A 21899-nucleotide genomic window follows, 5' to 3' on the forward strand; every position below is an offset into this window, starting at 1 on the left:
TTTTTCTCCGTCAAATGGCGCTACAGCGCAACACAACGAAGGTTGGCGTTGATCAGACATTTTTTACATTTTTTTAACGTAGTTTAACTTTGAAGTTGCGACGGTCAAAGTTTTTTAAAGCTTTTTAAAAGGAAACAACGAAAGCAGTTGTGGTTACGAAGAAACAACAGCACTACTGTGGGGTGGGGGGTTACAAGGGGACATTCACACGTACAATGTACGAGCACATTAGGCAAAGACAAAGTGAGTTTGTTTAGGGAAAAAGCGGTAATTGTTGAATAACAAACAAGACAAATGTGCCTTTTCGATATGTAGCAAATATTCAATGCGAAGCGGTGGGTGGGGCTTGAGAGCTAAGGGAAACGTCACTTTTACAAACCACTTTCCTTTTCAGCTTCGATTTCTTGTTGCGTCGGAAGGGGATTCTTCTTAGCAGTGTCGACATGCTTTAGTTTTTCTTTTGAAAAATTCGAGACCTCCTTCAAACTTTCTCCTGTGCGTAACCTTCAAAAGCGCCTTTGTTCTTCTCCTGGGTTTGGACGGAATGCAGAGAGGATTTTTCGAAATGTTCGACTTCAGTCAAGCTTGGTTGGGCATCAGTGGACATGATGGGGAAGTTGGTGGTGAATTTGAATAGGACTCAACATCAAAACGTTAAGTTAACTTATTACCGGCTTATTCAAATAGAATGGGAAAGGATATCTGTTGAGAGTTTTCCATTTGTTTTTCCTTGTGCGAATATGTTATCAACCACTGTTGTAAGATGTTTTAAAACATTATTTTCTCTGTGTGGTTTGCCCAGTTACGTTCATTCGGACCGCGGTAGATCCTTTATATCTTCTGAGTTAAAAGATTATTTGCTCCAACGTGGCATTGCGTCCGCTTAGTAATTCGCAAGTGGAACTATTTAATGGCATTATATGGAAAGCAGTTCGTCTATGTTTGCGTTCTAACAACATGCCAGTTACTCAATGGGAATTAGTATTGCCCAATGCACTCTGGTCAATGCGTTCGTTGTTGTGCACCGCTACCAATTCCACGCCCCATGAGTCATTTTTCGCCTTTTCCCGTCGCTCACCGAATGGGAAATCCCTGCCATCTTATTGGCTACGAGATTCCAATTACGCTTTTCTCCGGAAATTTGTGCGTTCTCATAAGAACGACCGAATATACTACAAAGTATATGCAACAAACATTGTACAGACGCTTATGGAGGGAAGGATTGTCGCAGAATTTAACGGAGGGAAAGATTTGTCGCACAAATCGACGAAGGGAAGAATTTGTTGACCATTATGACCGAATATACAACAAAGTACATGCAACAAACAATGTACAGGCGCTTATGGAGGGAAGAATGTGTTGAACGTGGATTTGTCGCACAATTCGACGAAGGGAAGAATTTGTTGACCATGATGACCGAATATACTACAAAGTACATGCAACAAACAATGTACAGGCGCTTATGGAGGGAAGAATGTGTTGAACGTGGATTTGTCGCACAATTCGACGAAGGGAAGAATTTGTTGACCATTGTGACCGAATATACAACAAAGTACATGCAACAAACAATGTACAGGCGCTTATGGAGGGAAGGATTTGTCGCACAATTTAGCTAAATTAATAGATAATCTTTATTCAAAATAAGTCACTTAATGCACTTGAAGGTATAACACAAAGGGCAGTATCTGAATAGTTTGCAAATTGCACTCACAGACAAAAATATTTATAAGCTTTCATAAAATCTATGACATTGTCTTTCATGAAAATATAGGAAAAAATTAAAAATGTGCACTATGCTATGCAATTGCACCAAATGGATAACTAAAAACATGGTAACTTTACTAAAAGAAACGCAAGCGTGACAAAATTTCTCTTACTATCAATTTTCGCTCTCCTCTGCTGTTCTGAATAACACTATTGTTCTCTTTTGCACGTCTAATCATGTAAGGGATAGTCTCTTCCACTGATCCAATAGGTGAGGACTTGTATACTTTAAAGCCATTGTTGACTGTAATCATATATATAATAGAGAAAATGTCAGAAAGTGACTACAGGAATCAGCCTGTGCAAGTCGGTGACCGACGGATCTGTATTCACAAATCAATGTTATATTCCTAGAACTCCAAAAGGATTAAAAGAACGATCAACGCCAGTTTAAGAGGATGCCAATAGGCGAAATAAATATTTCTGTTTATAAATAAAGGTCTTATACTGGCGCTGATCATTCTTTTACTCCTTCTGGAGTTCTAGGAATATAATCACATATATAATTATGAACAAATCCTGTAACATTTTTGGTTATTATGTTGCTGTCAGGCATATTGTATTTTAGTTAATCTGTTCTTTTGGCACAATGAAATGTAAGTTTTATTGGCAGGCGTTTCACCTGCTATTCAGCTAGGCTGCGCTGAGGAAGTTTTTTGTTGTTATTGTTAAATTGAGGCATTTTGTTTTTTATTCATTTCATATTTCAAATATGCACAAAAGATTTTACCTACCCAACATCAAAGACAAGTGATTAGAAAGTCCATACAACTGCGCAAACACAACTTGATTGGATGCATTGGGGAGTTTAAGTTTATAAATCTCATTCATTGCCTGATTAATACTTTCCACATTATGAGTTGCAACTGTTACATGGAATTTTCTGTTTTCTGAAATCTCTTGCAGAAGTTTGGCAACAACTCTGTTGTAACTAAATCAGTAATGCTCTTATTAAAAATTTGATGGCTATTAATGTAATGATAGATTAACAAAGATATATTTGCACTCACGTTTGATTAGTTTCTTCCCATGTATCATACACTGGAGAGGGAGTGTCAAAAAGTTTGGCTCTTTTACGCTCTGATTCCAAATAGGCACCACGAACTATTTTTCCACCAAAGTGCAAACAAGAAATCGTACAGAACTTTTTATGTTTTTCCAGTTCTGTTTCCAAATCCTATTTTAAATGTGTGCTGTTTAGTTAGTGAAACACCTTAAATCCCTATACAACATACTTTGAGGTAGCATTGATATGTACATTGTACAACTGGAGCAGTTCTATTGAAACATAGCATCATTTGACAGCAAATGTGGTTAATAGCTGGATTAATGTCAACATATTCTCCATCAACCAAAATTGCCACTTCTTTCTTTGCAGCATATGAGCAAATATCTATGAATCGTTGGATACCATGTGATGCATGCTGCAACTCTTCAGTAGTTAAATAGGCCATTTGGTTGCTTTTTATTTCCTAGAAAGGATGGGATCAAAAAATACATAAATAAAATATGATATTAAACTTACCTCAGGTTTGCCAAAAAGATATCCTTGAATCCATTTATTTATACCATCTGTTATCTTTAGCTCAATTGCAGGGGACAGCTTTTTCTAATTATATTTTTTTAAATATTGAAAAGTGATCTTTTGACTAAACAAATATTAAATTCTCACTAATATAGCAGCATCAATTAGGGCAGTCAGCTTCATTTGTACTTGTTTTGGTGTAATAGATTCCATTGCCATGCAAGTTAGATCTATACATCTCATCATCTTTTTTTTGTTATTTTCATACCATGCCTCCCTACAATTTTGTTGTGAAACAAATTTTAAATACAACTAACCTTGACAAAAAGCAATATTAAAATGTTTTTTTTTTGTTTAAATGCTAACATAAGTTTTTTTCTCTCAATGGTTCTTAGCATGGGAGTATCCAAGGGGGGGGTGTCCGAGGGGTTCGGACTCCCCCTTTTGTGAAGGCCGCATCTCACAATTAAATCCTAAAAATTGAAAAGTCATTTGTCATTGTGCACCTAGTTACAGTTTTTCTTGTTTGCCACAAACAATTGCCGGGTCTGATGACTCATGGAGGTGGACTACTATTGCTGAACAGAAAAAAAATTGATTGCAGCTGCATTAAGACAGCACATTGGGGGGTTTTGCAAAGGCTAACTGCTAAATTGTCAGTCCTAGAGGGGGTACAAACAGCCCTTGGGGGGGGGGGGAGGGGGGGCAAAACAGTTACAAGACATCTAATTCTTAATAAATTGTGTAGAGGAGGGTTGGTGGCTTTACATAATCGCAAATGGAGGGTACTTTCTGTGATTCATTTTTTCAAGGTTTTATCGACGAAAGTGTATGGCGCGTATGCACATGGCTTGAACGAGCGGCGGGCGACGGACGGGTTGGAGTAAGTTATCGTTGAATTTCACATAGCCACCCTGGCTTAATATGTTAAATTTTGATTTCATTCGATAGCAGGAGGGTATAAGATTGTTTTTGCAAAAGAACAGCTTGGGCCAAGGTTTGTGCAAGGTTTTATCGACGAAAGTGTATGGCGCGTATGCATATGGCTTGGTGGCTTAAACGAGCGGCGGGCGACGGTCGGGTTGAAGCAAGTTATCGTTGAATTTCACACAGCCACCCTGGCTTACTATGTTAAATTTTGATTTCATTCGATAGCAGGAGGGTATTAGATTGTTTTTGCAAAAGAACAGCTTGGGCCAAAGTTTGTGCAAGGTTTTATCGACGAAAGTGTACATCGGACCACCATTTTTTCATGTTTGTAAAATATGAATTCATATTTCTTCATTTCCCCCATCGAATTTGTCAAATATTATAATATCGTTTGAAAGGGTTAAGCGCGTAGAATGCTCTGCTTCAAAATTTTTGCCAGCGAATCTTGTTTTCGCAACTTATGTCATAATACGCATATCATATTAATAACCGAATATGAATATGTTTTTTTTAATAATTTTGGTATCGTTACAAACTTCAGCCTTATGAACTATATCGTGTACAAATATCATGTCGCTATCTCGTAAGGTGGCCGAGTAACGCGCGTTCAAACTTTTGCTAACTGGCGATTTTTTTTTGTCAACTAACATCCCTCTGGTCCAGAATTCCTAGTCAAGGATCGGGACTAACAGAAAATCACAAATTGAACATACTTTCTGTGATGCATTTTTCCACAAAATCTACCTCAATATTTGGGTAGTTTTTCAGCTACATTCAACAGCACCCTCTACCAATTTACTGCCTGACTAATAACCCTGAAAACCATAGTAAAACTGCCCCAAACACGCTGAAAATTGCCCTGGCAACAGCATCTGCGCTCATTCAACCAAAACACTGGCGCCCATGCATGACCCATTGCATTGTTACATATAATTTTACTCTGTTACGCAGGACAGAGTTTGAGAAGGGCATTTCCCAACCAAGGAAGTCTTTTCCATAGAAATACAGAGATGCGGCCTGAAATATTTTTGTCTGTTTTTATAGCTAAACAAACGCCACTTTATTTTTTTGTCAAAATCCGCGTGAAAACCAGAAATTTTCTTTAACGTTGACCTAAAAACCGCATCGTGCTTGCATTCGCCATGGTTTCCAAACAGGGAACGCTGTTACCGAACACTAGGCATTGTTACCAAACATGTTGCATTGTTTCGAAACAAGTGTCATTTTTAGTCAGTCTAAGGACGAAACGTCGTTTTTTTGGTGGTCACGTTGTTGTAATGGCAAGCGGTTTACTTGCGTGAAAGTCAATTAGTTTAGTTGTTAAACACGTTGCCAATATCACGCATGTTGAAAACAACTGTTAGCGCTAGCAAAGGTGCAAATAGGAATATAAGACTACTGCTTTAAAAATAGTTTTTATTTGTTTGTTTTTTTGAGCCCACGTTTGATCCCTTTTGGTTACAAATATATTCAAGCCTTTCTTTGAAAGTAGTCGTGGTAAAACTACGGCGCAAGCCCTACCGCAAATACTCGAATGGAGTGTTCCATAGCTTTACACAATTGCGCAAGCCTGGAAGCCACCGTTTGTGACGTTTGGCGCGAACACTGGCGTTCGTATTTTGCGATTCTCGACCACAATTAACCTTTGTTCACAAAAAATCGGAGAATTCCCAAAAAAATTTGGACCACCCCCTTTAAAAAATCCTGGATACGCCTTTGGTTATTAGTATACAAAAAGACATCTAGTTTTTTGGCATACATTGGTCTTGTGCTTACACTATTAAATCTGTCAAATGTTTAATTTAAAATGCAGCATAACTTACACAAATTCCTTGTTTGGGGATGGGTTGCTTTCTTCCTCATCTGTTATACAAAGTAGTGGAAACATGTTAACTTGTTTTATGATTTTACATTGTCTGCATATCTCTTCTGTTGAATTTCCAATACAAAACTGTCGGTAAAATGTTGTCTTAAGCAATTGGTGTGCAAAAGACTTGCCAAACACTTGATTGGATGTCTTTAGAAGCTGAAAGGCACAATGCAAAGTCTCATGTGTATTGCAAAACAATATGTCCAAAATATTTTTGTTTATACCTTCTCTCCATAATTCACCAAAAATTTAAAGGAGCAAATTTTCAAAATAATTGCTGTCAAAATAAGTTGACTTGTTGGCTTTTTCACTTTTTGTAGATTGTTAACATTTTGTTGCTGCTTCAAGTTTTGGGATTCTACTTTAACATTTGGAGAGGTTCTGTAGAAGCTCTTTGTAGATAAAGCCAAGCCAGGTAGTAATTTTGTTGTGAAACAATTCTTCTGGCACCAATAACGTAGCATATTAACCACACAATTTCATTCCTTTGAAAAAAAAAGAATGTACAGGTGATGCAACACTATCTTCAAAACTGACGTTTATTACATTGTTTGTTCTGACATTATCAGAATACTCGACACAAAAAAATACTTTTTTTAACTGGTCAAGATCAAGTTTCGCACGCATAATTCTGAACCTAATTCAACACACAACTAAAATACGCAAATGCAACGAAGCATGCAAACATAGGTAGTGCAACGGCTCCTCTTGGTTGTCTCCGTCACGCATGACTTCCAGGAGATCGGCAGCAGAACTTTATGTTATTCTTTGTGTATTGCATTTATGTCGCGTACAATGCGCATATGGTATTTTGGGTCCATCGCTTCGTGTCTATCCGACGTATGGGTTAATCCCTGGCATATGTGCAAATCGGCTTTTGGTTTTAATTTCACATCGACGTTTTTTAATAATCCGTCCGTATTCGCATTTTTTCTCATTTCGATGATATTATAAATACCGCCACGGCCTTAAGGACCTATTTGGGTATTAAATTGGAGAAATCCTGTTTTCAAGGCCCTCAGCTGTAATGCATCTAGCGACTGTTCCGCTTGTTTCCCAATGACCGTTGATGGGTCTTGTGACTTACATAGGGACCTAAAATTCTTCAAAGTTAAAAAATAAAATTTTGCTCCTGGATGAGACTGTACAGAGCAAGGACTTTTTGGGCGTCCTGGAAGATCATATGACCAACAGGGGGGTATAAACAGTCCTGGGAGGAGGGCTTTGACACTTTTCAGCAACTAAATTTGATGCCATTGCATAGAGAAGAGTTGGAACTTGTAAAAAATGCAAATGAGTGGGTAGTTGAACGATTACTTGTAACCAGGGGGACAAATGGCCCTAGGGGGATGGCTAATCCATTTTTTCGGAGACTAATTTTGATCAAAATTTGTAGATATGGGATGGATCTTACATAAAATCACGAATGATTGGACACTTAAAACGATTCATTTTTCCACAAATACAGCCTGAATTTTTTGCTCCATTTTCAACATAATTTTCAGCAGCAGATTTTATGTTGCTCTACCACATGAATGTAATTTGCCTGTAAATACAATTTAACATATGTTAGGGAAGCAGAAAATTAAACGATACAGTATTTAAACGATTGGCTCTTTTCTGTTTCCTTCAAAACTTTTTTGTCGTGTTGTTTGGCTCTAAACAAAAAAAATATTCTGGCAACCCTGCCTTCAGCTAAGGGAGAACGAATATAGAGAACTCACTGAGCGAAGAGGCCCAAGTTACGCGCATACTAAGAAACGTCGTTGGGAGAAAGTTGCATTGAGTGCTTACGTGTATTCATCTAAGGTATGTTTCTTGATCGTTTTCAATTTTGATTAAAAAGCCGCAAAGGCAGTTCTTGGCAGATGTTTTTAATGGTCTTAGGAGTCAGATTAACGGCGTGTGTTCTCTCTGCAAACCCGGTCCCTGCAGATCAAATGCGACTTTTTGCATTTCAAGAGATAGGAAACTCACATATAAATTAGAATTACTTAAAACGTGGGTCGAGATTCGGGCTGAATTTATTGATTCCAATAATTAAAAATATTAAATATTTCCTACCCTTCTTTCCGAGATACGGTGATGTTTTGTGGAACAGTTTTTTGGACACCATGTGTAAATGGAAGTATACCACCTTATTATGTATTATTTGGTTTAAGTTTGTACAAACATACCTGTGTTGACGTAATAAATCTAGTGACGTAATCATGACGTCATTTTATAGGCAGAAATATGGTTGTAAGGTATCCTATAGTGTAAAAATGCGTTTTTTTTTAGATATTGTGATTTTCATGCAAGATTCAATTCCTAACTACAAGCAATTATGCAAACAATGTACATCATCAGATGACTAAAGGTCGAAATGCTTTGGTGCTGCTTGCTCTGAAATAATGTTTGTGAAACTGGTGTAGTCAAGTAGACTACCACAGGCACAAATATTTGTTTCATAATCACCTACAGTTTTTTCTATGTGAGTCAGTTTGTTATGTAGATGTAATCTTGTGTGTATTTGCCATACATAAACATATTTATGCATTCTTTTAGGTTGTTGTTTACAAAATTCACAGTGTGGAGATACAAAACTAGATAAAAAATAAGCAATACAAAATGAGCCTGTTAACTTAAATTCAAAAATGTCTTTTTCAAAGAAGCTTTGGGTTTCATGTTGTTGAAATATATTCTGATGCTAGCATGACATGAGTATTTCCTTTGCAATTGTACATAAACAAAGTATCCTGTTTCTAAACAAAGTATATTTTTTGTGTGGTGATTTGTTTTACTAGACAGGAGTTAGTCATACTTTTTGATTTAGAATTTATTATCATACACCATAAAACTTACAATAATTTTAATATTTGAACACATTAAATGTTTTCATTAGAGACACAATTCAAATGATATAAATTTGTGGAGATTGGTACAAAAATCTTGTTTCTTCATCTGAGAATCCTGAAGATTGTCTGAAATTTTTTACTTCTGTCATGTTCTGGCAAAATAGTATGTGATAATTTGGACATGCAAATTTAGGCAAAGGAAGACAGAACAAAAAAAAATAAGTAGAGTTTTACTTTAAACTGCAACATGCGAACTTGTGACATAATACCACAATCTACTAGTTTTGTTTGGTCACTTAGTTTTGGGAGTGCATTGATACATAGTTATATTGCCTTGAAATGTCTTTCTACAACAAACAAAGCGGGTTTAGCCATACCAGTACTCACAAACTACGTCATGATTACGTCACAGTTAGATTACGTCAGCACAGGCATGTTGAAACACACTTAACAACAAAAACAAATGTAAAGTGGCATACTTACGCTTTTTCATTCCATTTGCATACGGCCTTCAAAAAATTCTTCGGAAAAAACGATGTGTGATTTCAAAAACGGAAATGATTTATTTATTATTTTTTGACCCATTCGAATCATTATAATACTTATTTTAACATACTGAAAATTCGTTTTAAAACTCTACCCACATTTTAAGTAATTCGAAATTGTTTGCGCGTTTCCTATCTCTTCGTATGCAAAAAGTCGCATTTGATCTTCTGGAAATCATGCGTGACGGAGTTTCTCCAAAAGAATAAAAGAAACAAAGAAAAGAGGAGCCGTTGCACTACCATCGGAGAATACTATGCTGTACCACTAATCTCTATTTCTAGATTTTTTAGATCAGTGGGTTGTACACAGGATCTGTTTCGGTCCGTTTTCGTCCGTATGCGTTTACGCGCGTAAAAATTCGGTCCGTCGCCGTCTTTACACAGAATGCGTAACGTCCGAAACTTGCGAACCATGCGTCAACGCAAGGCCATTCGACGCGATCAAACATGTTTGATTTGTACGTGTGCGATTTTGTTGCTGACATAACATAATCAAGTGCGTTTTTGTATTGTTTAAAAGTTACAACTGGTTTGGCTAACTAAGTGTAACCAGAAAATAAAAAATTTGACTTGAAAATGTTAGGAAAAAACAGTGAGGTTTTAGGTCGAAGGCTGCGCTATTTCATGCTGTCAAGTCTATTTCAAACATGCATGGAAAATGACAATGCAAGAGTTGGTTAATAATGTGCTTATAAAAGTGTTTGGCTTGTGGTTAGGTGTTTTACTAGTCAGGGAATTTCCATGCTAGTTAAAAAATAATTGCTGCGATTAAGCGACAAAGGAGACTTAGAAGAAGTAGCGGAAATTGAAAGACGTAACGCAAGCGAGATAATTATAGCAAATGCGTCAGAAAGACGGTGTAAAAATAAGTGTAAAAAGCTGTTTCAAAAGACCAAGTTTAAACAAAAAATAAAAATGTTTCGAAGTATGACAAGCCGAATTCCCTACAATAGTTCTTGTATGTTTGTAGAACTTAGTCCTGTTCTTAACTTTTCAATTAAATGATCTGGAAACCTTTTTTTGTCATGACATAAAAATGCCAGCTTGGATAGATAGACTACAAACAAATTATTGCACTGGAACAATTGGAATTAGCATGAAACACAGCAATTGTATTGCAATGTGTTTATGTATTATGATTATTAAAAAAAATCACGAGAAACCTGTAGTTGTCAACTGTAAATCTACAACTGTATATTTTGTTACTCGGTTTCTGCCTCTAAATGTAAGTTTCTCCACAAACTATTTTGCTTTCCGTGATTTATTGTCCTCTGTTTGCAGTGCCCTTTCATTTTTGCAAACTTTTTATGAACATATTATTTATATTGTTAAACTGACAGTTTAACATTTAACAACATTCAATATTTTCATTCCGAAATCTTTTTCTAACGCCACTTGTTGTGCGTCACACAGGTGAAAACTTCGCGTTTGCAAAATTACAATATAAAACAACCTCGTGTCAAACGCATTTGGACATTTGTGAAAACAAATTCCAGACATTTTTCTTCGCCTAAGCGTAAATTTTCGTTTTTGGTGCTTGGTACTTTTATTTTTCAACAATTTCCGCTTTGTCTAAACAAAAAATTTACCCACAAAATGATTTACCGCAGCGCTACACATTGTGACGTCAGACCCATTGATGACGCGAAGTAGGAACCGTGATACTCATGGTTAGTGATGCACTGAAACAGCATTTTTTTTATTCGGCCGAAACCGAATATTCGGCAAAAGTTGCGGAACAAATTCGGCCGAATAAACCGAAACTAATTTTGGTATCCATCTCCTTAAAATCGCAATAAATTTAAATAAAACATGTCCTAGAATGCATCTGATCCTATCATACAACCTTTTATTGGCACTTAAAGAATGTTGTACCAACTGCTTAAAGTTGATTTCGGTGACAATTAACAAATAAAACACACTAGTACAGTTTGAACAATGATTCTAAACTATACTAAACTTTGCGTACCAGTGTTGCATGCAGTAAAAAAGTTTCGGTTTCGGCCGAATTTTGCAAAAATATTCGGCCGAAACCGAATAATTATAAAAACCTTGGTTTCGGCCGAATAAATTCGGCAAACCGAACTTTCGGTGCATCCCTACTCATGGTCAACACCAACAACGTACCAACTTTTGGGGATCCAGGCGGCAAAAGCCAATTAACCTCTTAACAATGATTTATGACGCAAACCTATTTGCCATTAAATAACTCAGCTGTAAACATAAATGCCTCAATAAACTAATGTTAGCCTGCCCAAATACAGTACGTTGCATAACCAACAATAAACGTGGCCATAGTTCATGTTGCATTCACATACACTGTTAGGTCACAGTCACCAGACGTCACAAAGCAAGTGGCGGAAACAAACACAAACAACATAAAAACCTCGCTGTCACAAAACTAATTGTGCATTCATAGCCTACGATAAACATAGTTGCAACAAAACAATTAGTTAGGGATCAGTAACCCTGGTTTTTCATTGCACGTCATGTGCTTTATGAGTTCATACTCCAATACTTAAGAAAAACGTTCGGAATTGTACGAATTTACCCACTTAAATTCATATTTCACATGAATACTTTGTTGCGACGCAGTAGTGACTCAAAAATACGTCAACGTATTTTGGTTTGCGCACATATGTCGTTAAACCTCTAACATAATTTACAAAGTGGCACGTGGCGCCAAAAAAGGTAGCTTGTCGAGCCCTGCATGGATTTGGTTATTGTCGCCATAAATCTGTGCAAGATCACTGGCGACGATCGTGCTAAGCTACCGCAAACGCAGTGTAGTGTTTTAATTCTGTTTGCTTGGCTTTGTCATTTCCTTTCTATCATTCGCTTTGCAATGGCTGTGCCTGGCACTCTATTCTATTGTAACCTATGTAACAAGAGAAAATGGTGTTTGCTTTGTGACCCATGATACGGCACTTCGTAAGAATAAATTGTACATACAACCATAGGCGTCGATTTAGGGGTGACTGGGGTGACATGTCACCCCTCACAAACAAACAGGGGTGACAACGTATGCATTGCCACCCCTGGATTTCGTTTAAATTAAAACTTATTGCCGGAAAAACACATACATTATAGCTCATTTCAAATGACCTGTATTATCACTGCCACTGTGCCACAATCATGACAAACACAAGTGTCTCGTGGATTGTAACACAGCGCAGAAATTGTTGTAGCATAATGGTAAGAATCGGCATTGTTACGTAATATGTACGTCATTTCATAATTACTAAATCTGCTGCAGACCGACTAAATAAAGAATGTTCCGCTTTTAGTAAGGGGGTCCGTAATCAAAGGGTGAAAACTAAGTGCAACAACAACATGGTTCGGTACAAAAACAAAGTAACACGAAACGGAATTTGCGTCGTTTGCCTATGTTTAGGGCGATACGACTGACGAAATATTTTTGCGTGTTACTAAAACCTGGAAAAGTCACAGCCTTAATATTTTACAAAACGTTGAAAAATCGACGCCTATGCATACAACCTGTTGGACTGAGATCATTCATAGTCAACGGAAGTACGATACAACTTGAAGAAAGTTTACGAAGTACAAAGACCTAAAAAAGTGAAGCTCTTTAATTAGGCTACTGTGCTGCTCGTTCCAAGCACGCTTTGCACGCAAGTAATCCTGTATGTTAGTTGAAATTAGACAAAGGTATCCATCTACTTCTGTTTTAAGTATGGCAAGCTATCGGACAAACTTGTTGCTAATACCTCTTTTACTCAGCTAATTTAGCAGAGCGCTACCATTGCAAAGCTATCAGAGATGTACAGAAAGCAAATGGAGCCGCACTAGCCTAAGAAATTTCAGAATACTTGGGGCCGATGTGGATTCGGAGTCAATTAACAACTTGGATATGTATTGTTTTTTTTCGTTTTCGAGTCGAAGTGATTCACACCGGAAACATCTGCAGCATATTATGAACGCCTGAATTGACTTTTTTCTACAACTCATGAAGTCAAGAGGATTGGTAAAACAACATAAACAGCCGTTTCAAAAACCTTAATCAACCTAACCCCGTTTATCCCCCAAAATAACGAATTCTTTGAACATGACGAAAATTTATGGGTAATACCCTATTTTGTCGCTTCGCTATTCAATTTTGCAAAAAAAAAGTGACGTGCCATAAATATACCAATAAAAGAATGCGGAAAAAACCGACGTAATACTTTCGGGTGTCAAAATTTGAAATTCGGGTACAGATATTGGGACGTATATTTCAGATTTTTCTATCGCGTTAGTCATGCGGGACAGTGGGAGGATATTTGCGTTGATGACGTCATGGTACGTAGATCACTGCAACAGCTGAGCCAGAGCATGTTGCCGAAATCGCACAGTTGCGTATTTGTGTGCGCAATGTAAGCGATACGTGCCGGGAAGTTAAGTGGCCTGCTTCGCACTGATATAACTGTAAGCGCCTTTTTGTTTGTATATGAGGTTAACACACAGCTCAACTATTTGTGCTGGAATTCAACATGGTTCAATTCCGCCAAGAAAATGTGGAAGACTTTTATGAAATAACTGAAGAAATTGGAAGGTGAGGAAAGGATTGGTGTCTTTTAAATAATTATTTTCCCATTTAATTTTTCATATCAGTGGCCAGTTCGCTGTTGTGAGAAAATGTATTGAGAAAGTAAGTGGAAATGTATTTGCTGCCAAATTCATCAAGAAAAAGCGGGCAAAAGCAAGCAGAAGAGGGGTATGGTTCAAAAATTTATTTTGCAACAACATTTGATAAGTTTGGTTCGTTCAAAAGTATTGTTTGCATTGTAGGTTACAAAAGAAGATATTGAAAGAGAGGTGGACATTTTAACAACCATTGGGCATCGAAACATTATTTCATTGCATGAAGTTTTTGAAAGTAACAGTGAAGTGGTTTTAATACTTGAAATGTAAGTAGTTTGTTTTATGGTGTTGTTTACTAGCCAATTATAAACCTAAAATTTTTGTTATAGGGTTGCTGGTGGAGAACTATTTGATTTTTTGTCTGAAAAGGAATACCTTACGGAGCCAGAAGCAGTAGTGTTTATGACACAGATTTTAAATGGAATGGAATATTTGCATGAAAGAAACATTGCCCACTTTGATTTAAAAGTAACAGGTTTTCCTTATTTATTCATATATTGTCAGAAACAAATTTTTTTTTCTATTTCATGTACAGCCAGAAAACATAATGCTTCTAAGCAGGGATGCTGAACCGCATAATATCAAACTAATTGATTTTGGTTTGGCTCAGCGAATTACTCCTGGAATGGAATACAAAAATATGCATGGAACTCCAGAGTTTGTGGGTTTGTGAAATTTTTTTAACAGACAACTGTTTTTTTATTGTGAACTTATTTGACATTTTTGTGTGTGCTTTCTTATGTTTCTATAGCACCTGAAATCATTGCCTTTGAACCTATTGGATTACCTGCAGATTGTTGGAGCATTGGTGTAATTACATTTATTTTGTAAGTTGCCTTGGTCTGGATTTGCTGCATAATGTTTTGTTTTCAACTCACACTAGTCAAATTTTAGATTGAGTGGATGCTCTCCATTTTTGGGTGATGACAAATCAGAAACATTTGAAAATATTACAAGGGTTGATTATGAATTTGATGAAGAGTACTTTGCTGATACCAGTGGCTTGGCGAGAGACTTTATACAACATCTTCTTGTGAAAGATCAAAGGTGATAACCAAACCTATAAAAACAAAAGATACATTCTCACAATTTTTGAATTTATCAGGAAAAGATACACTGTCAAAGACTGTCTTAATCACCCGTGGATAAAGGTGAGTCATTGGGTTTTAGTCATGTGCATTGTATTTTAGCCACCTACATTCTTATTTGATGAGACATTTTGACAACCTGTGCTAAATGGCCAGCACATACCATACTCTTAGTCATTTCAGCCATTGTAATTAAATTATCACATATGGTTGCAGTTCTGTACAATACAGTTCTGTGTTGAATAACCTTACAGCTCACAGGACCCATTTTTATCCAATACCATATTGTTTTGAAATTGTTGAACATTCATTGTCAAACTTCCATGCAATATTTTTTAAATCTGTTGTGATGTACGGTATGTAACACCAAAATTGTAGATCATAAATGTAAGGCCAATTTTCCTGTACTCTGTGATGCAAAATGATGAAAGGTTGTTTATAAGACTAATGACCGACTTCCAGGAAATTTAGAAAGACCCCTGTGGCGAAATGGCAGTGATAGGAAATTTTAATGGGATATTCTAGAATGCGTGCATTGGGACACATTTTCAAACCTACAAAAAATACCAGTAAACTTATTTTCTGGGCCAAGCAAATATGGCAAACATACAACAATTCTATCTCTAGCTAATGATGCATGTGTTCCAAAACCAGAGCACCTCAAACCACATTTCTGCCTGGCCCACAAGCGAGTCTTTGCCATCGTCACAGTTGGAATGTCAAGAGTTAAATGGGAATCAACCGTCTGGAGTCGATCACAAGCCACAGAGTGACGTGACTGTAAGCGATCCAAGTGCGAAACCAACACCAGCAGAGTATGACGCCGTCGATGCAGCTGACGCAGTAGCGGATGATGACACGGAGGAAACGAAAGATGGGGGAGCCACGTCACGTGTTGTTGAGGTGAATGTGGTGCGTGGCAGTATTCCAATCCCTGTCATACACGTGGGTGACAGTCCAGGCTCGTCGCGGTCATCGACTGAGGATCAGTGGGTGCCTCGTTCATTGCTGGAAAACAAAAACGAAGAGACACTGAGCAACCTGTCTCGATCACGTGATTTAATTAAAGACCTACGTCACGAACGCGGAGAACTGGAACGCGATTTGCGAGTATTTTCTGAAAGCGTTTCGCTTATGTCCGATGATTCGGTGGCAAGTCTACGCCAGCGGATGGCGCGCCGGATTGCCGACATTGAAAATAGTTTCAACTCATTTGCTGACGGCCGGTCAAAAGCCAGGCGCCAAATGAAATCCATGTTCGGCGACGGTAAGTGTTGCGTAGATGGGTTTATAATGCTCGTGCTTTGTGTCAATACAAGTTATCGGGCAACAATAGGGAATGACTGAGCCCGAACATTTTGCCATTGACGCGTCTTGGCAACCGCTTAACAACGTCATTCCTATTTTTAGGTCGACTCGACCTTCTACAGAAGCGTTTTCAACAAAGCAAGGCGCGATTCCACAATTTGGACTGTATGTAGCCTACGCACTGACGTGGTTGATATCACAAACAACGCCACTCCTTTCAGACAGTTTGAAATCATTTTGAACCTCATTTTAATTGCACTTCGCCTCCTCATTATTGCAGCATTCTCATTTTCAGTATTATTTGCGGAGAAAATCGGTTCGTACATGAATATGTGTGAACGTTTTGCGTACTTTTACTGTCCTTCGTTTTTTTCAAGGTGGATATTTTCACATTGATATCTTTTTTTCACTCGTGCTTTCGCTTCAAGCTCGTTCGTGTGTGTTGAACTTGCACATCTGCATTGCTAATAAAAGTTGGCCACAGAGCGCTCTGCGCAGCATCTGCACCAAATTCATCGTGACAGTTTCTGTTGTTGTTCTATAATACCCACCGCTTCTATGAAGACCACGGAAGTCCAAGTCAACAAACATAACTGTGCTCAAAGTCAACAGCGATCGTAGCCACAGATGCTATTGCGAGCTGTCAATCAAAATTAAACGTTCACTCTCTTGGGATGCTACTGGCAATTCAGTAAGGAGTTTCATCATAATCTCACGCTTGTATTTTCTCAAGGGTATGATTATAGTCACTAATATTTTTCCATTGTTTTGGTAAAACAATGTAATTTAGCCTCTTGCATACTAACAACTGTCTAGGAAACTTTCGTTTCTAGAAAGTTGTTTTTATAATAAAGTGGAAATCTTCAGGGCTAAATTGCAACAGAATGGGAAATGATTCCCAGAATCAATTCTCAAGCTCTTGTATACTAAAGTAACTTGTGACCTAACAATTATTGATCAATTTCCTGCGATATTGTAACATATGTAAAGTGGATTTCGACAGACGGACTGTGGGGGAATATTACGGTGCCTACAAAGTGGTCGTAAATATGTTTCAAAGGGCGCTATCGTAAAAAAAATCTTGTTTCAAGACCATATATGCAAACATTACAAAGATTGGGTTGATCACTACATCCAGCTAGATTTAGCCATTACCAAAACGCTTATCTTCCCCTGTACACGCATTCCTGGGGAGGTTTCTAGAAGCCGGCTGTTTCCACGTTGAACATACATTGTTGGGAAACACTATTTACAAGTTGCGATAAGGTTTGGCGCAATGTGGGAATCTGGGAAACATGTTGGCAGTTTTAAACTTCCATTCTACTGTTATCGCCAATATGTCGCCAATACTCATGTTTCATGAAAACTTGCTTTTGATTACTGTGGTTTCTGTTCAATCTTTCCTTAAATATTTAAACACACTGTTAACATTCAAAACGTATATATTAATGTGAAGTAAAACTGTAAAAGTAGCGTTGCACATCTTACGAAACACAGCAAGCAAATAATAAGCAATAACGACAACAATTCATTTGGTCTTCGTCGCATTTAGGCGGTATGCGTAATAGTCCACACTGATAACTGCCGTAGGTGACTTGTACTTATAGATTTTGCGGAGAAACTGCTTAATTCTCTCCGGGTAGTTTTTTGTCGCGACGGTGGCACGATGCAAGTCCACAAGCGATATTTCAGGATTTGCTTCGTTGAGTTTTTTCAAAAGATCGTCGAGGGATTGAGTGGTTAGCGCTTCTTCATATATCCGAAGATCAGACAAGTTGGGCGAATCTGGCGGAGTTACAAGAACTACAACCCCACCCAGACTACCTTCTCCTTCATTTTCTTGATTTTGGGCTGCATCTGTTTTATCGCGTTTTGATGTACTTCCCATGCTTGGCTTAGCAGACAGCGGCCTGCATTTTACAGCGGGCAACCGGGTGGATCCGTGCTCTTGACTTGCCACCCACATGGCAGTTGCGAATTCTTTGTTACCCGCAATAACTGTTGGTGCTTTAGGTGCCGACGAAGGCCGAACGTGTATGGTGGCCGGAGCAACTTGCTGCCTCTTCGGTCGCTTTTTTATCAATCGAAATGATCCAGACGAATTCGTGGATGCAGCACTTCCTCTTCTGTGTTTGTTTCCCGCTACCGGCAATTGTGTTGAGTTGAACTTTTTTGGGACGCTCAGTAAATTCGGATTGGTCGCTGTTTGCTCCAGGTTTTCTACTTTGCGAAGTATGGTAGGATTTATCTTGCGACCTTGTGACTGCAAAATACAGACTGCTGCCGGAACTGAAACTGATGCTGGAAGTGCTTCTTGGGTTGATATGGAAGGAACTGGAATTATAATTTGCACAAGTTAGGATTGCAACAAAAAAATATAAGAACGTTATAAAATGTATACGAATGAAAATATATTTTCTACAACGATTCCTTAACCAGACAGGGAGTTTAATATTTGTGGCGAACCTGCTTCTGAAGAAAGAGGATTGTTGTCCGACCAGGCGGTCCGCAAGTCTTGTGAAAGATCGGATTTCAAAGAGTTCTCGGCCGATGTATCTGATCTAAGCTTTGCAATTTTTTTGCTGGCTATCACCGATCGATTGAGGTTGGTTTTCATGCGTCTTAACACCAGTTGTTGGTCGGTAGAAACAAACGCCTTTGTCTAAAGAAAAACACAGTTTGATTAGTTTCGAGTCATTTGTTATTTTTTCCCAAAAATCGAAAAGCACAATTACTGAACTACAGTCGATTAATATTGTTAGAAAGTAAATGTTGAATGAAATATTCGTTTAAACAACACAAAGAAAAACTAAACCAATGTATAAGAACTTAAGTTTCATAAAAATTTTCAATGATATTTTTGCCAAAATCTGACCTGTTTTTCTTGTCTGTGCATGAACTGCACCTTCTTGTCCAGAAGCATTTTTTCTTGTTTGTTAGCATGTTGAAGAGTTGGGTTGTTTTCGGCAAAAGATGACGGTTTACACAGAGACATAACTGCTTGCGATCAAAAGACTTTTGCTGATCAAACCCAGTCGAGCATCGAGCATTGGTCAAAGTATGCCGAATTCATCCACCAAGAAGCCTTTATATGAGTTGGAATGTGACCCTTTTTTCTTTCGTCGAACTTCTTCTCTGTTTCTCTGTGACCCGCCGACTGTAAAACTTCGCTATATTTACACACAATATTTCCGATAGCGGCGAAGGCAAGTGGGCTCTAACGTGGAAATATTACTAAGCATTTTTGAAACATATGACATTTTACAAAAAACATGCCTAAACTACTGATAAACATTCGGTGGCTGCAATATTATATATACGTAAAATTGTACAAAAAAGCTTTACGAAATATATAATAAACTTCCCTTTCCGTCGTTCCTTTCCATGGTCCGTGTTTCAATCTCGCAAAACATAGGATTATATTCATAAGTGGCAAGAGTGCTCATGTGAAAAATGCTTTTTTGCCATTTGCTACACGTTATGATAATTACAAGGAAACAAATGACAGGTCTTATAATAGATGCACACTCATATCTTGCATATATGTAAATATCAGAAGACAATTAACATCGACCCACTGATACTCATCTTTTCACTCATCATTGTCACTTTCTGCGGTGCATTCTTTCATATAATTTCAGACATAAAATTGCTGCCGAAAGGAGTGCTTTGCCCGACCCTTACATGGCTTTTGCGCCGCCATTGACCTTGTTATGATGAGGCGAAAGTTTCGCGAAGTGCCCTCCTCACCAGGGCGCAGCACGCTCATTATAATGCAAGAACGGACACTTGAACCTTGCGGAGTGTTCCAGGTCGCCGCTCGCAGACGCTGAACTTATTTGTGGAGCTGCTTGCTTGACAATGTGCGACTGTTCTCCAACAAACCGTCGCCAATCAATACAATCAAACAAAAGATCACGTAATGGCTGCATTTTACTCCAGATCGAATTTTACCGAATCCAACGGGCATAGAAGTATTCACTAGGGCTGGGTGCAAGTAACAAAATTTGATTGTTATAAGTAATAAGGAATTTTAAGCATATCCAGAAAATCGACATCTTCACTCAAAAACATTAAATTAAAAATTACCGCCAGTTTTACAGTGCTTCATATTTTAAAAGTTATTTTTTTCTGAACAGTTTCACTCAAGACCGAAACTGTCAATCATCCCATTACTCACTGAAGAAGCCTCTTTAGATTCCACTGAAAAAGGTGATTCGATTCAAGGCATATTTTTCGTTTACATTATAGGGCATTTTAGTGGATGTCATGTGTAAAGCTATGTTAGTAATAACTTACCCAGGCCTTGTTTCAACTCAACAAAATAGTTTAATTAAATTAGGAAAGCGAAGCTGCATCGGTACCCAACATCAAGTCAGCCAGCTTGGCGTCAGAGAAATTCTACACATTTCAATTGATTTCGAACTTTAAGGGTTGCTATGTTTTCACATAACGAACAAAAAGCACCGAACTACGTTTGTGCTGGTTCCAATAATTCGGAAGCATAAACATTCCAAAAACAACTTTCTTCTTGAGTGTCGACAGGTTTTATTGTTGCAAAGGCATCTAAGTTTAGAAGGTAATTGCTTTGTATCGGCGATCCAAACGCTTTGCTACAAAGAAAGTCTGTCACAGAACAAACATGTCTCAGTGTCAACAATGCCACTAAAAACACAATGTTTCATAACTCGATCTCTCGGATATTGGGCAATAACACACGATTAGTCATTTCAATTGAACTTTATAAATACCATATAATGTTGCACGGAAGTGACTTGACAGGAAAACAGATTAGAGACAATATAAATACGATTTTATATTTCTTTTAAAACATTCCTTGCATAAACAGCAGAGTCATTTTTTTCCCCACCTCAATGAAATGTTTCATATATTTCCAAAAGTGCCAGAACAAAGTTTTCTTATCTTAATTTGTCTCCTACTGCTGTTTCATGTGTGGGTGGCATATGTAGGTTTGTTCAATAAACGGGACCATGCTAACACGACACATATTTCTTGTCTTATTGAGAAGTGCAGATAGTCAAACCAACTCTTTATTGCTGTAGTCTAGCGGCACCTGGCTGTAAAAACGAAGTAGTTGGGATACTTTGCATTCTCAAAAGCAAAAAATTACCTAATGTCCTTCACAAATTCACGAGGAGTGCAACTTGCACAAAGATATAGCAAGATCAGGTTTACACATTTTTTTTATGGAGTGCTACATTAGATTTCTTAGTGTAGAATTGCTGCTGTACACTGCAGAAACGTTAAAATCCCATTCAAGTGAAAATAACCAAGCACTGTTCTCTATATTCCGAGTTTTGTTGATGTATCATTTGTCGCACATTGCACAAAACAAACTAGCAACTGTAATAGTTAAGTTTAACAATTTGT

At 37.7% G+C, this 21899-nt stretch overlaps 3 protein-coding genes across 3 annotated transcripts; 1 reads left to right on the forward strand and 2 right to left on the reverse strand.

Annotated features, from left to right (window-relative positions):
• Positions 1-259: 259 nt before the first annotated feature.
• On the reverse strand, positions 260-6568 carry LOC145912689 (hydroxyproline dehydrogenase-like). Its single transcript, XM_083000249.1, has 8 exons — positions 6314-6568; positions 6043-6245; positions 3437-3566; positions 3290-3373; positions 3000-3236; positions 2775-2941; positions 2499-2695; positions 260-2008 (listed from the first exon to the last, which is right to left on the reverse strand). Exons 1-8 carry the CDS (start codon positions 6551-6553, stop codon positions 1842-1844), a joined length of 1425 nt encoding a protein of 474 aa, XP_082856375.1. The 5' UTR covers positions 6554-6568; the 3' UTR covers positions 260-1841.
• A 7203-nt stretch (positions 6569-13771) lies between these two features.
• Positions 13772-17010, forward strand: LOC145912687 (death-associated protein kinase 2-like). Its single transcript, XM_083000247.1, has 10 exons — positions 13772-14023; positions 14083-14185; positions 14260-14378; positions 14442-14580; positions 14648-14777; positions 14864-14939; positions 15007-15159; positions 15218-15263; positions 15855-16467; positions 16611-17010. Exons 1-10 carry the CDS (start codon positions 13962-13964, stop codon positions 16679-16681), a joined length of 1512 nt encoding a protein of 503 aa, XP_082856373.1. The 5' UTR covers positions 13772-13961; the 3' UTR covers positions 16682-17010.
• A 928-nt stretch (positions 17011-17938) lies between these two features.
• Positions 17939-19562, reverse strand: LOC145912694 (uncharacterized). The gene is made up of 3 exons (XM_083000254.1): positions 19384-19562; positions 18975-19170; positions 17939-18842 (listed from the first exon to the last, which is right to left on the reverse strand). The coding sequence occupies exons 1-3, from the start codon at positions 19501-19503 to the stop codon at positions 18037-18039; spliced, it is 1122 nt and encodes a 373-aa protein (XP_082856380.1). The 5' UTR covers positions 19504-19562; the 3' UTR covers positions 17939-18036.
• Between the last annotated feature and the right edge of the window lie 2337 nt (positions 19563-21899).

Source organism: Ascidia mentula, chromosome 8, assembly GCF_947561715.1.
Source record: "Ascidia mentula chromosome 8, kaAscMent1.1, whole genome shotgun sequence".
Taxonomy (NCBI): Eukaryota; Metazoa; Chordata; class Ascidiacea; order Phlebobranchia; family Ascidiidae; genus Ascidia; species Ascidia mentula.

Excerpts from the sequence above, each read along its gene's own strand:
- LOC145912689 (XM_083000249.1), bottom strand. The coding sequence starts at position 6,553 with ATGCTACGTTATTGGTGCCAGAAGAATTGTTTCACAACAAAATTACTA. Across the intron at positions 3,237-3,289 it reads ATCTTTTTGGCAAACCTGAG|GAAATAAAAAGCAACCAAAT; the intron begins GTAAGTTTAATA and ends CATCCTTTCTAG. Across the intron at positions 2,696-2,774 it reads TGGGAAGAAACTAATCAAAC|TTACAACAGAGTTGTTGCCA; the intron begins GTGAGTGCAAAT and ends TTACTGATTTAG.
- LOC145912687 (XM_083000247.1), top strand. The coding sequence starts at position 13,962 with ATGGTTCAATTCCGCCAAGAAAATGTGGAAGACTTTTATGAAATAACT. Across the intron at positions 14,379-14,441 it reads GTGGTTTTAATACTTGAAAT|GGTTGCTGGTGGAGAACTAT; the intron begins GTAAGTAGTTTG and ends TTTTTGTTATAG. Across the intron at positions 15,160-15,217 it reads CTTCTTGTGAAAGATCAAAG|GAAAAGATACACTGTCAAAG; the intron begins GTGATAACCAAA and ends TGAATTTATCAG.
- LOC145912694 (XM_083000254.1), bottom strand. The coding sequence starts at position 19,503 with ATGTCTCTGTGTAAACCGTCATCTTTTGCCGAAAACAACCCAACTCTT. Across the intron at positions 19,171-19,383 it reads TGCACAGACAAGAAAAACAG|ACAAAGGCGTTTGTTTCTAC; the intron begins GTCAGATTTTGG and ends GTTTTTCTTTAG. Across the intron at positions 18,843-18,974 it reads TCCTCTTTCTTCAGAAGCAG|TTCCTTCCATATCAACCCAA; the intron begins GTTCGCCACAAA and ends TTATAATTCCAG.